Source organism: Mus caroli, chromosome 3 (genome assembly GCF_900094665.2).
Source record: "Mus caroli chromosome 3, CAROLI_EIJ_v1.1, whole genome shotgun sequence".
Classification (NCBI taxonomy): Eukaryota; Metazoa; Chordata; class Mammalia; order Rodentia; family Muridae; genus Mus; species Mus caroli.
In genome coordinates, this window is record NC_034572.1 from 78501730 (window position 1) to 78517920 (window position 16191).

Here is a 16191-nt window from a genome sequence, read left to right on the forward strand (position 1 = left end):
CACCAGCAGTCTCAAAATCCTGTGGCGGGGGTCGTGGGTAGCTGGCGGGTGTCAGCCGACCCTGCGCTCTAGCTACACCGGTGCTGGTCCGGCCGGATGAGGCCTGTGGCCCTACTCAGGCCGGTTTCTGCTTCCCTAACTCGGTAAACATTTTCTTTACAAAGCAAGTTTACCTTATTAAACTGAAAATAATATTTAATAAAGTGGTCAGCATATGATAAAAGCCCATACTTGTGAATTAAACCAGTTCAGTTAAAGGCAATAGATGCACTCAACATAGCTAAGTGTCCTTTTCATCTTTCATATGCATGAGAGAGGCAGCGAAGATGAGCCTAGGTCTTATTTAATCCCATGTATAAATTAACATAATTTAAAAGTAAACACAAAACGAACAGTGTGAACAATGGATTTCAAATTACCATCAGATCAGCTACACTTAACCTAACAGCTGAATTTAACCTAATTTTAAAGCCGTCTGACCTTTAGATATGAGTGCTATTAAGGGTACGATTTTTAAAGAACATCAGATATTCCCACCCTTGGTCCCTAATATGGCCCCATCAGTCAGTGATAATGGGCTTGAATATTAAATACTGATGAACCCTAAATAAGAAACAAAGCAAAGGTCCATATTAACCACATAATTCTACCTCAAGCTACCAGATGGTTTATTCTTTGTGATAAACACAAGTGTTTCTCCGCCAGGAGACTGGGTTCAGTCAATCTCACTGTTGGTCTATGTCTTCCATAAACCTGCAATTGTGCCACCTTGACTGGGGCATACTTATTTCAAGAGAGTCACGTGAAAAAACTCACAGTTCCAAACCCTTTGGAATTCTAATTTAAAGTGGCATTTGTGGAAAAAATAAAGTTACTAAGCAACATTTTTTCATTGCACAGAAGGGGAGAATTTAACTGTCATGGGCCAAATTATACTTTATGTACCAAACAACTACACTGTGTCCTTGCTCATTACTTAATGGCTGAGTCTTTCCATTTGAGACATTCCTTGAGTACCTGTCTCTACAGGGTCTTACCAGGGCTGCAAACCAGCTGCCTGCCTGCCTGCCTACCTTCTTTCTTTCCTTCTTCCCTTCCTCCCTCCTTTCTTCCCTCCCTTCCTTCAATCCACCCTCCCTCTCCCCTTTCCCTCCTGTCTGCCTGCCAGCCTTCTCTTATTTTCAGAACTGGAGATCGAACCCAGGGCCTTGTCTTACACTGGGCACATGCCCTACCACTAAAGCTACATCCTCAAGCTATTGTTTGTTTTGTTGTTGCTGCTGCCTGTCTGTTTTGGCTTTTAAGACAGAATCTAAGCCAGCTGCAGTAGCCTAGATTTGCTATGTAGCTCCAGATGATCTTGAACTTGAAGTCTTCTTGAGTAGCTAGAATTGTAAGCATGTGCCACCATGCCTGGCTTTCTTTCGTCTAACAGTAAAACTATAACACCCTTGTAAAATAGGTTTACTTACTCCACTTGCATGATATCAGCTATATCAGAAGCTGCACAGGCTTGTCTGAATCAGGGATTTTAAGATATAATAAAGGTGGGGTGTGGCAGTGCACACCTTTAATCCCAAGGTTTAGGAGGTAGAAACACAAGGACCAAGAGCTCAAAGCCATGTGAGCTACGTGAGATTGTTCAGAAAACAGAACGCTGGAGACACAGGCCCTACCAGGAAAGCTATTACTGCTGTGTTGCTAAGTGACACAAATGTCTGCCAATATTTTCTTGTTATTTGTTTACACCACTGTCAGTTTTATTCAAAAAAAGTTTCTTTTTGCAGGGATCAATAGGAGTGTGGGGGGGAACAAATCAGGGTAATAAGAGGTGAATATGATAAAAATACATATTACATATATGAAAGTACCATAATGAACTAATTATGATGTATAATTAATACACACTTCTTACTTGTGGTTTCTCTTGCTGTGATATTCACCATGGCTATAAGCAACTTGGGGAAGAAAAGGATTCTTTCATCTTACAAGTTGTAGTACATCATCCAAAGCCAGGGAAAGAACGGAAGGCAGGAACTGGGAGGTGGGAACTAAAGCTTAAGAACACTGCTTACTGCTGTGCTCCTCATGGTTTGCTAAGCCTGCTTCCTTATACTACCCAGGACCACCTGCCCAGGGGTGGCTCTACCCACAGTGGGCTGAGCCTTCCTTACATTAATCACTAGTTAAGAAAGGGATGGCCCCCAGACAAGTCTTGTGGTGACATTTTTCTCAATTGTGAGTCCCTCTTCTCGAGTTACTCTGTGTCAAAATCACAGTAACCTAGCAGGGCCATTTAAAAAAAAAAAAAAAACTCATTTCCTCTGTCTACAATAAACAGAACAGAACAAGATCCACACAGACACACAGTGTAAGAATGCCATAAGACAAACAAGACACTTTAAAGACAGAATTTTTTTTTTGAGTACAGAATTTTCAGTAAAAAGAAGACCTAGCTTATTTATTAGATGGATGGAAATATAATTTTTGTTGTTTTCTTATTGTTTTGAGAAAGGGTCTAACTATGTAGACCAAGCTAGCTTAGAACTCACTAAATAGCCTAGTCTGACTGTGAACTCTTGCTCTTCCTGTTTCTGCTGCCAAGCTAGTAGAAATACAAACATACACCACCTTGCCTAGCTTCCTCCCATGCCACCACCACCTCCTCTGTCTCTCTGCTTGAAACAAGTAAGGAGACAATGACTACTACAAGGTGCATGCAGTCACAAAGTACAAGTGTGCCATGAGACATAACCAGGGTAGGTGGTTTCATTCATCTGCCTGTTTACTTGAGCAGTTTATTGACTGGTAGCTCAGTGCTTCCTTCCATTTGAACCCTCTTGCATGCTGAAAATTCAAAGATACAGAGGCGATAAAAGCAATAACCTGCCTTATTATACAATGTTCTTGTAAATGACTAAGAATTCAACATAAGTACATACTCCTTCTTATCGCTGAAGGTAAGTCCAAAGATCCTCCTGGAAGCAGATTATACAATGGTTTAAAATTAGTGTATGGTTAAACTGGCTTCCTAAACTGCCTGGCTCTTCTAACATGTTTCTGGTTCGCTGCCTTGCTGTTCAAGGGTTTGCTGAGCATCTACAATATGCTGTACTAAATTATGGTAGCAGAAATACAAATGAGTCACTAACACCTCTGATATTGAGGAGCTTCACAATGGTGATGGTAAGCAGATGCTATACAGACCACTACAATGTAAGGTGGCAGATGGGACAGTAAAAGAAAGCCTGGGTGGGGTGCAGAGTGAAAGCATGAAAGTGTCTGGAAGAAATGATGTTCCAAATGTGTCCTGTAGAAAGCAGCACTTAACTGAATGAGGGAACATGGCAGCAGAAGAGCAGCAAGCACTTCAGCACACAGGCATGAAGTGACAGGACATTTGCCAAGGATAATGGCAGACACTAATGTCAAGAAAATTCAATTCTGGATTCTCAGAAGCTACTTCAATTCTGGAGTCTAGAATCGAAGCTAGAATCTAAGGAATGGTCTGTGCCGTCCCGGCCTGTGGGTGGTCACAAGCCACTGGAAAGTCCAACTAGAGGGATCTAGATTTTAGGTCCATTTGTAACTTAAGGTAAAAGATGACCACCCGAGAAGGGGAGAGGAAGCATGGGCCAGGCACAACTTCCTAAACCTCCATTCTCCAGGGTCACCATTAGGGAGGAGGCTTCTCCTGGTTGTCTGTGGTGCGCTCCTCAGCTATGACATCACATCCAGGGGCATTTTGGAAATTCAAGTGCAGTACCAGGCAACTCAAGACCTCATCCCTGGAATGATGGACTGCCTTGGATGTGAGCTGTGCCAGATACAGAACTAAATGCCCTAGACAGTATAGGCCAAGACAGAAAGCAACCTCCCTCACCACCCGCCCTGTTAGCTCTGCAACTCAAGCTCTGCAATAGTAGGGACTCATAAATAGTACAACAGAGCCTGTCAAATGCATGTCAGTTATGTTGAATTTATACTGAAGGATCCTAACACAGATGGATTCTAGATAGCACAGACTTTTGCTGCCTTCATTTTTCCTAATTTATGGTAAACAAAAGCATTGTACTGAGCAGTTAAGTGTACTGGCACACTCCAGTAAATAAAAGGTAGCTGTTTAGTCCTGACTGCGCCACATTCCGAGAGGCCTTTCAGGTTTTCTTGATTGCCTCGGGGGAGTTGGGGCTGGAGTCCCGGCAGGTACAAATGTGCACAAGTCAGAGTTTAACTTGAGTTGGCCTTTATTCACCCCAGCAGAAGCCACAGTAAAAAGCCAAGGTATGCAAGTCCAGAAATGAATTCACAACAGCCAGTCCTGACAGCAGGAGGGCTCCATTCCCAGTCCATACCGCTTCCTTACTTGAAATTTTTTGCCATCCCAACCTTCTTTTTCACCAGAAAAAAAAGTCAAAACAGCATGTATTACCAATATTCCTCTTGAAATGTGTCCTTCCTCTGCCATCGAAACTTCTTCCACAATCAAGCTGCTTAGACTGAGGCTTCCTCCACCACTCCCACCTATGCCAGCCCTGACTCGATTCCTGTAGCTGTCCCTCCTAGGATGCTCCAGGGATGCACTTGAACTGTTGGCTAACTCAACCTCTAAGGGGAAACAGCCACTTAGACACCCACCTGAATTAACTTCTCAGCCAGTATTTTCATTCATATAGTTAATGGAAAGGTTCCCGGAACCTCTGTAGACAGAGACTGATGGCATTTCCCAGATTTATTTAGAAGGAAAAGCCAAGTCTAAAGAAATTAATAAAAGGTCCTTTCTTTTTGTTAATAAAGAAACCCTAGCCAAAGTTACAGAAATGGTTGGACCATCATCAGACAGGCTCACACTTCACAGTGGGAACTGTTTAACGACTAACATCATTCCCTCTAATAAGATAGTCTCATCTTCAGCTCTGTATAGTTCAACAGGAGGGTGCTAAGCACCTGCACCGTGCTTCAGATAACGCACAGTGTCTGATAATGTCAAGGCCATTCATACTGGGTATAGAAATGACCAGTAGAATTCTAGAACCAGTATTTACTCTCAACAGTATGAAAACAAGGCAGACACATTTCTGACACAGGACATTCTAGCAGCACTCCAACTGCTTTGGATAAAGAGACAGAACTGGGCAGGGCAGATGTACCTACACACCATCAGGAGGTCAGGGTCTCTAAGCCCAGCACCCAAAGCCAAATGGATCACATCACAGTAACCTCAGGAGGAAGGTTCATAATCAAATGTATTATATGCAAACTCAGGAGGCCCCAGGGCAAAGATTTCACATTTAAAAGATAGGCTTCACCAGTCAAATGGATGATAAGCTGAAAATGCCAGCAGTATAGCAATCCACTCTAAAAATAGACACAAATATTTAAGTAAATCAATAACTGAGTATATAGTGATACACAGATACACTGTGCATAGTATATGCACAAAATAATAAACACGTTCAAACAGGTATCTCTCAGGGTTCACGGGCCTACTTTGGAGCTGCTGTTTTAAAATGCTTTAAAACGTGCAAAGCCAAAGGTAGTTATCTAATTATCAAGAATCACCCTGAATTACTTTCTTTCTTATAGGAGTGGTGTCCTCGGTACCCACAGTAAATCCATTAAAATGTGAACAATAACTCAGAGTAATGGAAAAGCACAAAAAATCATGGAAGCTTTACATCGAGCAGTGAAAAGCAACTACAAGATGGGAACAACCCAGAAGCAGAATTGATTTTGCTCTTTTTTGATCTAAACTGTGTCCCCCTATAATTGCTGTGATTTACAGGCTCGGGAGTTTAACCCATGTGTTATTTCCAGACACAGGAAGGAACCTGGTAGTCATTAAAAAACTGTCACATAAATAGCCACTTACCAGCTCACCTGGGGAGTATAACGTCAGACAAGTAGAAAAAACAAAAACAAACAAACAAAAAAACCCCCACCGATTTTGTTTATTTTACTCCCCGCAAGCTTTCTGTGGAAAGGGGCAGGCTGGTAAATTTTCTAAACATACAACCCTTAATTACCCATACCAGCCGATCAGAGAAAAGCTACAGAGAAGTCAGAATGAATCATCCATAGAAACTAACGGGCTTAGAAAAGATGATTCACATACAGCCAGGTACTTGTTCTTACACTGTACAGGGCTCACAAGGCTGACGATGGCCAAGCACTGAGGTCAGATTCACCGGCTTTGGACTCAAGAGACTGAGATCTCTGTACCAATGTCAGGTTTGGTAATTCCTTGGCTGCAGAACCTCCAAATGGTCATTTAACCCATTTTCTACCAACTACCTTATTGGTTTCTGGAGAAGATTAAATGATATAGAAGATTTGAAGTTTTTAGCATAGTACTTAGTAAATACTTCATAAACAAGTCCTTTGTGAAAACTGTGTTTTTAATCAGATACACACTGTTGGAAATCAGGAGGAAAAAGCTGCTTTTCTCTTGACTGAAAGGGCCATTCCCACCCAGTGTTTCAAGAAAGCCAGCTAGCTGTCACAGAGTAGGAAATCTTGGTTCAGTGTGACAGAGGCTGGGGAGTGCTGACAGCAGCATAAGACATGGAGCTCATATATTACCTGTGCCCAGTGGTTCTTAAACACAATCATGCATGTTTCTGGGTCAACTCCCTTCAGGCTCACAGCCTGCTGGAGTTTGCTTTCTGTTGAAACCGATGACATCATAAACCTTTGACGCTTTTAAGTCATATTTAATTTTCAAGAAAATGCCATAAGCAGTGATTAACTCCAAGTATCATGTTAAAAATGTAATTTCTTCGGTCTTCATGGTCATTTTTCAAAACCTGTAATGACAATAATAAAAAAAATGCATCTTATGTTCATATATTAAACTAGACACTAGCTATTAAATTTAAATAAAAGGATAGACAAAATCCAACACAAAGAGTAGCTATATGACAGTTAGAGCGTATTATCTATATTCAACCTAAAACATCTCCTAGTCCCTCAGCTTGTTACTAAAAAATTGTAAACTAAGGTGCCACTAACCTATGTGCATGTATTAAACAATTATGGGGTTTCTTCTCTCCATTAAAAGCATTCATTATCCACAAATTATTGAACCAAATCACCCAAGTTTAGTTTCTACAACTAGGTCAGAACTGTGCTATTGACTTTCATCAAAGTTTATGAAACACAGAGTAATAAGAAAACTGCAAGTCAACAGTCTCAAGAAAAATAGTTTTTTGACCCATGGGTGAGCTTTAGAGGCTACAGCCCAGGGAATAGAGGGTTTGCTGGGCAAATGGGAATAGTCAAGTTCAGATCCCAAGCCTACAGAAGAGCTTGGTTGGTGCTGTGCCTATCCATCCCAGCACTCAGGAAGCAGAGATGAGAATCCTTACTGCAAGCTGGCCAGCTAGATTAGCCACAAGAGTAGTGTCTGGTTTCAACTGAGAGACCACACCCTACCTCAGTTAATAAAGTGAAAAGTGATCGAGGAAGACCCATAGCATCAACTGCTCATTTTTACATGTACACAGGCACACACACCAGCACACACATAAGCACACACACATGCACGCACACACACACACATGTGAACTAGAATACACACACACACACACACACACCATCTAGACTCCTTGACCCAATACAGTTGAGTTTTGTTGTTTTGTTTCTCAATAATTTTATAGTGAAATTGAAAACATTTGAGCTACAAGAGATCCTACATCACCAAAAGAAAAAAAAAAATAGAAGGAAGGAAAGAAGGAAGATTGAGTCTCAATCATTTTATGGCTATAAAGTAGGTGAAGGTTTCTGGTTTTTCTAAAATACAATAGGAATCCAAGTAACCCTGACAAACTGGTTAGGAGTGACCCATCCAAAACAAAAAAATAGTGTGGGAAACTTATAAATAAAAAATGAATTGTGTGGATGAAATATAAAGAAAATCTAGCTATGATACTATCTTCATTGGAAAAACTTAAGGTCACAGACTGTGTCCTGAATCTGTAGGAGTCTCTGACAAAAGCAGTAAGACTTTAGTACTATCCAGACAGTTCAATCAGCCCAGAGAAGGACTAGGGAGAGCTCACAATAGCATTTCTTTCAGTGTACAGACTGGAGAGAGTCCTGAAGAAAGTGATTACAGTTATCAGAGAACCATGCTAAGTCCTCAGACTTGGGTCTCCATGATGGCTCAGCAGTAAAGAAGCGTGCAGCCAAGCCAGACAACCTGGGCTCAATACTCAGATTCCCACGCAGTTGAAGGAGAAAATCTGAAAAGACTGTAAATTATCCTCTGATCTCTTTACACTTTCCATGGCATGCACATGTGTGAGTGTGTGTGTGAGTCCGTGTGCACGCAAACACAGATAGAAGACAGACAGACAGTCAGTCAGTCAGACAGATGTGAAAAATACCTGCAGACGTGTGCAGGTTTGGAGGAGCTAATTTCAATGCATAAGAAGGATGTCGCAAAGGGAACAGTGATCAGTTGTTCTCCTCCACCAACCACAAAAATGTGAGAGCAGATCTGATACTGACTCAAGCTGGATTTCTAGGAAAAGCTCTTCGTGAGTATAGAATTAAACACAAGAAAACATGAAACATTCAAAAGCAAGAACTCCTATAGGTGCGAGGACAATTCAAAATAAAAGGATTTTTAAAACAGGGGTTAGTCATAAGAATGGAGAGCTTGCAAGAATAATTATTGCGAGTATGGTTTTATAGAAGAATCAAAGAGCAGTAGTGTACTGAGCTATGCAGCAAGGAAGGCCTATCTAAGGACTACAGTCACATACTTGAGGAAAACGGCCTGTGAAAATTTCCATAGTCATGTTTACTGTAGATATATTTGTGTTCCCAAACCTGTATTTGCTAATAATACAAATGGGCGTTTTCCATGAACACTGTCCGCCAATGGCCATGGCCCTTGCCACAAGCAGCTGTGCTTCATTGGATCCAGCTGATGGTTGAAATAATGGGAGCAGCAGCCCCACATTTGCAGACCACGGACCACAACTCCTGGTCTCCTTACTTGGCCTAGGATACCTGACTATTGTTTATCAATGTCTAAGTTTGCAGCTGTGTGCTTAGTGATAAAACCGGATTATGAGTCAACGTCCTCACCACCCTAAGCATTATACGCCTAAGACATCACCAATACCTTTATCCAGAGGCTATAGTGATAATGAAGACAATCAAAGCACCTAGTTTATCCCAGAGGTTGAAAAACTGCAAGACATCTTAAGATGCTTTCCAACTCCTGGATTTAAAAGTCCTTCTTCAAAGCAAAGAACAACATCCATCCTCCTAATTGCCTCTGAGTAAAGAAAATGGGAAGGGGGAAGAATGCTGTTATCTAAGGTGCTTTAATACAGCTCTCAGAGAGAACTTATATTTAGAATTCTCAGAGATGGAAGAATGCAATCCAGAGGAAAAACATCTTAGCCAAGGCTCTGCGCTTACAAGTCAGCTTTGATAGAAGTAGAAATAGATATGTCTCTGGCTCCCAAGTCCAGAGCACTTTCTAGGACGTTATACTCTTCTTAAGGGCTGCAGTGCCTCCCTGACCTGACTCCCTCAGGTTATCCATCTTTTCTAGGAAAACGCAGCTCCACTGGTTTATACTTTTCCAATCACACTTTTTAAGATGGGGGGCTTGCAAAGATTCAAACTGTGTCATGGATATAGAAACAACAGCAAAAATAAAACTTGGGAGAGAAAGAAGAAATGAAGAAAGTTAGATAGTCTAAATTAGAGACAGAAAAACCTGTGCCAGAAGATCCTCAACCTAGCCACAAACACTACAAACACACCCGATGCTTCCATTCCCCTTTGTCCAGCTAGCAGAGAAGTAAATGCCAGGTGTTCTCTGGGGCAATAGGAACCTGAGGGAGACAGCTCCATATCTAGGACAGCTATATCAAGACTCTGATATAGCTGAGTCCTTTCTGAGTCAAGGACTTCTAGTTCCTTGTCTGCCAGTTTCAATACATTGTCTACATTTTCCTGTATTTTCCCCGGGTTTATGTTATTCCCATCATTTTTCTGCATTTTCAGGTCATGACCAAAGGAAACAAATGAAGCATAGAGACAAAAAAAAAGCCAAAAGCTAGAAACAGGTGAGTGACCGCTAACTAGAATGTATGAGTCACAAGCATGGTAGTCATTTCTCTATGTCCTCTGTTCTTCTCAGTCTAAGCCATGTGGTGTTGGGATGGTTAGGGTGGCATTTGTCACTCTTCATACAGAGCCAAACACTTCCCATAAATAAATACTCAAATCCCACGCTTGAGAGAGCTCCTCACAATGCTCCACTTTAACAAGTGATTGTTTTCTTCCTTCAAACAAATCACTAGCACACACACACACACACACACACACACACACACAGATACACAAATCCCCAGAGTACTGTTGTAACAGTGGTAGCAAACAGGTGTCATGGTGTAGTTGCTAAATTTTTTATTTGGTGGAGTAAGGATAAAAAGAGATAGCTTGTCAAAATACATTTATGACAGCCTAGAATTTAATCACAAAAATTTCACAATGAAGCCAAAACTGACTATATCGTTTCCAAAGACATCACCATTGGCTACATTTCTATCTTTAATATTATATATGGAAATGTTTTATTTCATCAATATGGAAAGAAAATTTACATTAAATATTAATGGTAACAGGACTAGCAGCCATAAGAATCAGACATAGTTTTATTGGCCCTGTTTTGAATGGCCATATATTTTAGCATTTGGTTATGAAAGAATAAACATATGCTCCATATTACAAAATTATACAATATGAGACATAATCATCAAAGTGGAAGTCCTAAGGGTTCCTTTTCCCTATGTCCTCAGAAGCAGACCAGCAAGAAACCTAGATTATTGAGAACAAAGTACATTCACACGCATGGATAAAATGTCCCAGTGAAGTCCAGTGCTTTATAAACAAGCTGAGGTTCTGCTTTTCCTGATCACACCTCGTCCCAGGTAGAACTGCCTCTACCTCACGCCCAGGCAGCCTGACTTCCTATTCTCTGGAAGGCTACAACACTTAGGCAAGTTAGGCATTCCTCAAAAAAATACATTATCAGGAACTTTGTTTTGTTTTTGTTTTTTTTCTATCCTTTCAACCCTAAAAGAGAGAAACAAGGATAGAGAGGGAAGGGGTGGGGGTGGGTGGGCTTGTTATTAAATTACTTCCTGCTGATTAAGGGCATTGAGTTCCTTGAAGCAGGTTTGCTCTTTGCTGTGAGGATATCTAAGCTCTTCTTGTTTCTTCTTTGCACATAACTTCTTAACAAACCATAACCAACCAACAAGACCTCATACACACCCCTCCTTCTTGAGACCCTAGCATTTATAAACCCTCTGAAAAGTCCCCAAAATTCTAAGGTCACACAATCACAGAAGCTATCTGCAGCTGGCAAAAATCACACCCCTGCTAAAGCACGAGGCAAATTGTGATCAGCTGCTGTGGGTAATCTGAAGCAGCCTCATAGCCCACACCTGGTATTGAGGTGAAACCATATTCCCATAATGTTTCTGTGTTTTTCAAAGAAACAAAAATTTGCACTCCAAATTAAAAAAAAAAAAAAAGTTAAGCAAAGGGACAGCTACCTTTAAGAACAGAGCCAAAACAAGACTGTATTAAGGGAAACTTACCTATATTTGCAAACCTACTTAGAAGGGGCCTGTGAACATGGGGATTTGAAGATATATGACAAAGTGTTCCATGGACCAAAAGGAGCAGAAGAAAAGTAGGTCGTGAACACAAGTCAGGGAGTGCTGCATCTTCAGGGTTGGCGTGCCGGGTCAGAGCAGTACCCAGAACCCTGGAAAGGCCAGGCCGGCTCCCTTACATTTCTACTTCATCTCCTCCTGATAGTTCTGTTGATTTGCAGAGAGCTAAGAGTTCAGAGCTAAGCTTAGGACCTAAAAGCATTAAGTCTCCACTTCAGAACTTAGCCTTGAAGCTAGCAGGTGGGGTACAGGCTCTAGCTCCGTCTCTAAGAGCTGTGAGACCTTAAGGAGCAAAGGAGGGAGGTCTTCATTAAAACCCACTTAGGTAACTGCTTAGGACTCAATCTTTGTTCCTTAGGTCTCTTCTAGCTCAAATAATTTTTTTTATGTACTTATCAAAGCTGTTACAATCAGATAACCACCAATGAAATATAAAGGCCTTTGGACAACAACGCATAGGAATTCTAGTTGCAATGAGTTTGTATCTGTCCATCTTTACTACTGAAGAACATTTCCTTTAAGAAATCCACAGTCTAAAAACTAACCACTCAACACCATTTCTGTGATTAGTAATCTTTGCCTTTTTCCTCAACAACTGTCAGTAGAAAAACTCATTGTTTTAGACCACACATTTGGAATGCTCTAAATTGGTTGCTACTAAATACATAAAAAGTCTATTACCGTAAATGTGCTTACCACATAAAATTCTAAGGGTGACGACTCTTCAAATATTGGGAACACCTGAAGAGAGGTGAACTTGTTGCCCTCAATTACAACTAATAGCTGAGGGGGCTCATTTTGTACCCAACTTCCTCAAACAACCTCTTCTTAGAGCCAAACAAAATCTTACTAAATTGACATCCTCCCATGCTGTAATCCTCGGGCCCAGCCCACCCCACTCCATCCCCACGCCCCGCCTCTCTCACAGTATTGAATGGCAATGCTAGACCAGAGAAAAAGAGCGGGCCTCTGGTGTTCCTGTGCTTGCCTCAATTTGCCACAGTCTGACTCTGACCCATCATTTCAGTAAGGAAGTAACTGTTCATTCCGCCACCTTGGTTAATTCACAGAATATGCACGAAGAAAACTCTCCTAATACACACATTCCAGATGGCTTCAAGCTGGGATAAATGCAAGCTTCAAAACAGTTAACAAGATTGCAGAGCACGGTTAATATACCAAGGAATAATCCCACCATGTTTTTACACATTAATTTCACAAAACAGGCTTCCTTCCAACTAGGTCACATCCAAGTCCCTACAACTGAATGCAAAGCAGAATCAAAAGCAAAAGCAAAAAAAAAAAAAAAATCAAAATTAATATGCAAATTTATACCTGAAATTTGGTTTGGAACTATTAAGGCCATTTAAAGCATCAGGTATATCAACTATTCTCCTTCAAAAAAAAGTTAAAAAGCCACTTTTAAGATTTATTCATTGTAAAACTTATATAGAATACAAAAGAGCCTAGTAGTTCAGATCCTAGAGCTATAGCTTTAGTGATAGTTTGTTATCACAAACACCCAAACAAACAGAGAGGGAACTTGTCTAATTCAGGCTTCAGACACGGAGCCTGTCAAGTCAGACCTCAGACACATTATTTTAATCACTATTATCTCTCTACCTCAAGTGACACACAGTATAGCACTATTTAAATAGCAAGCAATTGGGAAGACCTTGTATATTCCTCAACACAGTCTGGTTAAATAAATTATGGTATTTCCATATAATGAATACTAAGTCACAATTTTAAAAAGAAGTGGTTCTTAAATACTATATATATATATATATATACACACACACATATATATGTTATGTGTATATTTAGTTTATAATATATACATATGGAAAGAATGCTAGGATATATATAAAACACCAAAGATAGCATGCCATACTTAAGGGGGGAAAGTAGAGCATTCTTCCACAGACCTATAAATCTGAAATGGTCTGTATGAAGGCACAGGAACTGTAAGGCTGTGGAGCACTCAGTGGTGAGGGAACTGCAATGAGAGGGAGACTTATTTCACTATATGCTCTTTCCACTTTTTAAATCATGTACCGCATGTGTGAACTAATAATATGCTTTGAGTGTGAAATACCCTCACAGGCTCACATATCTGCACTCCAGAAGGCATGCAACTTAGAAAGGTTGGGAGCCTTTAGAGTTGGGGTGAACTGCCAGAAGTGGGCTGCTGAGAAGCAAAACTGCTGGTTGCAGCCCATCCCCAGTCCTGGCCCAACACCCTGCATCCTGACCAGCACTGCAAAGGAACAAGCTGCCTCCCACCCCAGGCCCCCCACCATTCCTGCCGTGATAGACTAAATCTCCAGGACTGCGAGCCGAGAATAATCTTTCTTTCAAGTTATTTCTTTCAGGTATTCTGTCAGCGAAATGAGAAAAGTAACTAATGCAGAAAATTAGAATCACTGAATAGGTTTTGGTTGTGGAAAAACCTAGCCATGTGGTTTGTAGAATATCAGAAGCACTCTTAGGGGAAGGGGGAGGAGTTTGGGGTTTCAGGTGACAGAAGTCCAAGTATGCTGGAGGCGGAGCTTACTGGGCCATTCTGCAGGGCGTTCAGAAGACCACAGAGCCAATACACATACACAGTGAAGCCCGTGCTTGTGCCCTTTTAAAGGGGTCCAAGGGCTCTTGCTTGGTGGAGCAAATTTCAATGCAGCATAGCATTCAAGTTACCGTTCATTGTTCTTAATCATATTTACATGAATGAAAGCAGAACATGGAGAAGCAATATGTGGAAAATGTGCAGCTTGGCAAGGGAAGAAGCATGAGTAAGTTTAAGGATGCAAAGTGGGTGTCATTGTTACGAGACTGAGTGCAATTAAAAAGAAACCTCCCACTGTCTATTGGGATGATGGGAAAGGTCTTTGGAGGACAGGACTCCATCCATCTAGTCTATAAAAATATAAATTCTCTTTAAAGGAGAAAATAGATAGTGCCTGAGGAGGCAGAGCAGCAGCACAGCTGTATGTTAGACTGCCAGAGCAATGTCCTCCCTGGCTCAGGGCTTAAAGGCCACTGGAGCTGTGGAGGAGAGTGGCCGGGCTACATCACAAGCTGGATGTGGCAGCAGCGTCCCTGCTGTGCCACTCTGCAAAAACCTAGAACATAAGCTTTATAGTGTGAAGGCTTACACCAAGCAGTTGAAGCTAGGCAATGTCTAGCTGAGTAGGATTCCCTTCGTGAAGCACCTAGGAGTGTGTGCAACGGTAGGAAATTGAAGCCCAGATGTCACCTAAGCTAAGAAAGCAGCACACCCACTGGAACAAGCTGGAGATTCCCAGTCAAACTGACCCAAGGAGGAGTCTACATTTGCTATAGAAACCAGAGTTGGAGGAGCAGGGCCACCCAAGCCTGTGGGAGCTCTAGGTGTCAGACTTGAAGCTGCATGGTTGGTGCTTGCCCTGGTAGGTTTTGATTTTCTTTGATCTGTTCTTTTCCTTGTTATACTCCCATCTAGATTCAGAATATTGGCTTGGTGCCATTGAACACTGGAAGGGTAGAACTTTGTCTTTGATTTTACAGGGGCTCAGAGTTAAAGGTTACCTTGAGTTATGGAGGAGACCTTGAACAGTGCTAGAGTTGTACAACTATGGGGACTTCTAATGTTCTTGACATTATGAGCCTATGGAGGTCAGGGGTCAAATGGTATGGCTGAATGTAAAATGTCTTCCACAGACTCATGTGTTTGAACAGTTGGTCCTTTGCAATGGGTGGCACTGTTTTGGGACTCTGTAGAACCTTTAAGTACTGAGACTTAGATGGAAGAAGAGCAGAGGGTCACTGGGTAATGGGGCATAGATCCCATCTTCTAACCTGGCTTAGCTTCCAGCCCAAGTTCTCTTCCCCACTGTCTGTCCCTTCAATGTAGCCAGTCAGCTCAGGCTTCTTCCCCTGCAGTCATGAGCCTCTCAGCTGCAGTCTCTCCTGACGGGATGGGTTGTATTCCCTGAATAAAGAGCTAAAATAAACCCTTCCCCTCAAGTTGTTTTTGCCAGTATTCTATCACAACAATGTGAAAAAGAACTACCACTCAGCTGATGTGTGATAACTAATTAATTAGTGTGTATGTGTGTGTATGTGTGTGTGTTGGAAAATAATCTGGTGGTTTCTCAGAAAATTGGAAATAGTTCTACCTGAAGACCCAGTACACCACTCCTGGGCATGTACCCAAAAGATGCTCCACCATATCACAAGGACACATGTTCTATTATGTTCATAGAAGCATTATTTGCAATAGCCAGAAGCTGGAAAGAACCCAGATGTTCCTCAACTGAAGAATGGACACAAAAAGTGTGATTCATTTATACAATGGAATACTGTTCAGCTATTAAAAATGAGAACATCGTGAATTTTGCAGGCAAATGGATGGAACTAGAGCATATCATCCTAATGTAAGGTAACCCAGACCCCAAAGTGTGGCCTCCCTTCCCCCAGCCTGGAACCTGCTTGCTCAAGG

General features: G+C 41.5%; 1 protein-coding gene across 1 annotated transcript in view; it reads right to left on the reverse strand.

The window, feature by feature from the left end:
* Window positions 1-16191, reverse strand: part of Fam160a1 (family with sequence similarity 160 member A1) — a 124531-nt gene that overhangs the window by 75294 nt on the left and 33046 nt on the right. Inside the window, exon 2 of the mRNA XM_021158436.2 lies at window positions 6583-6806. Within this exon, the coding sequence (XP_021014095.1) occupies window positions 6583-6687 (105 nt within the window). The 5' untranslated portion in view covers window positions 6688-6806. The remainder of the gene's footprint in view (window positions 1-6582; window positions 6807-16191) is intronic.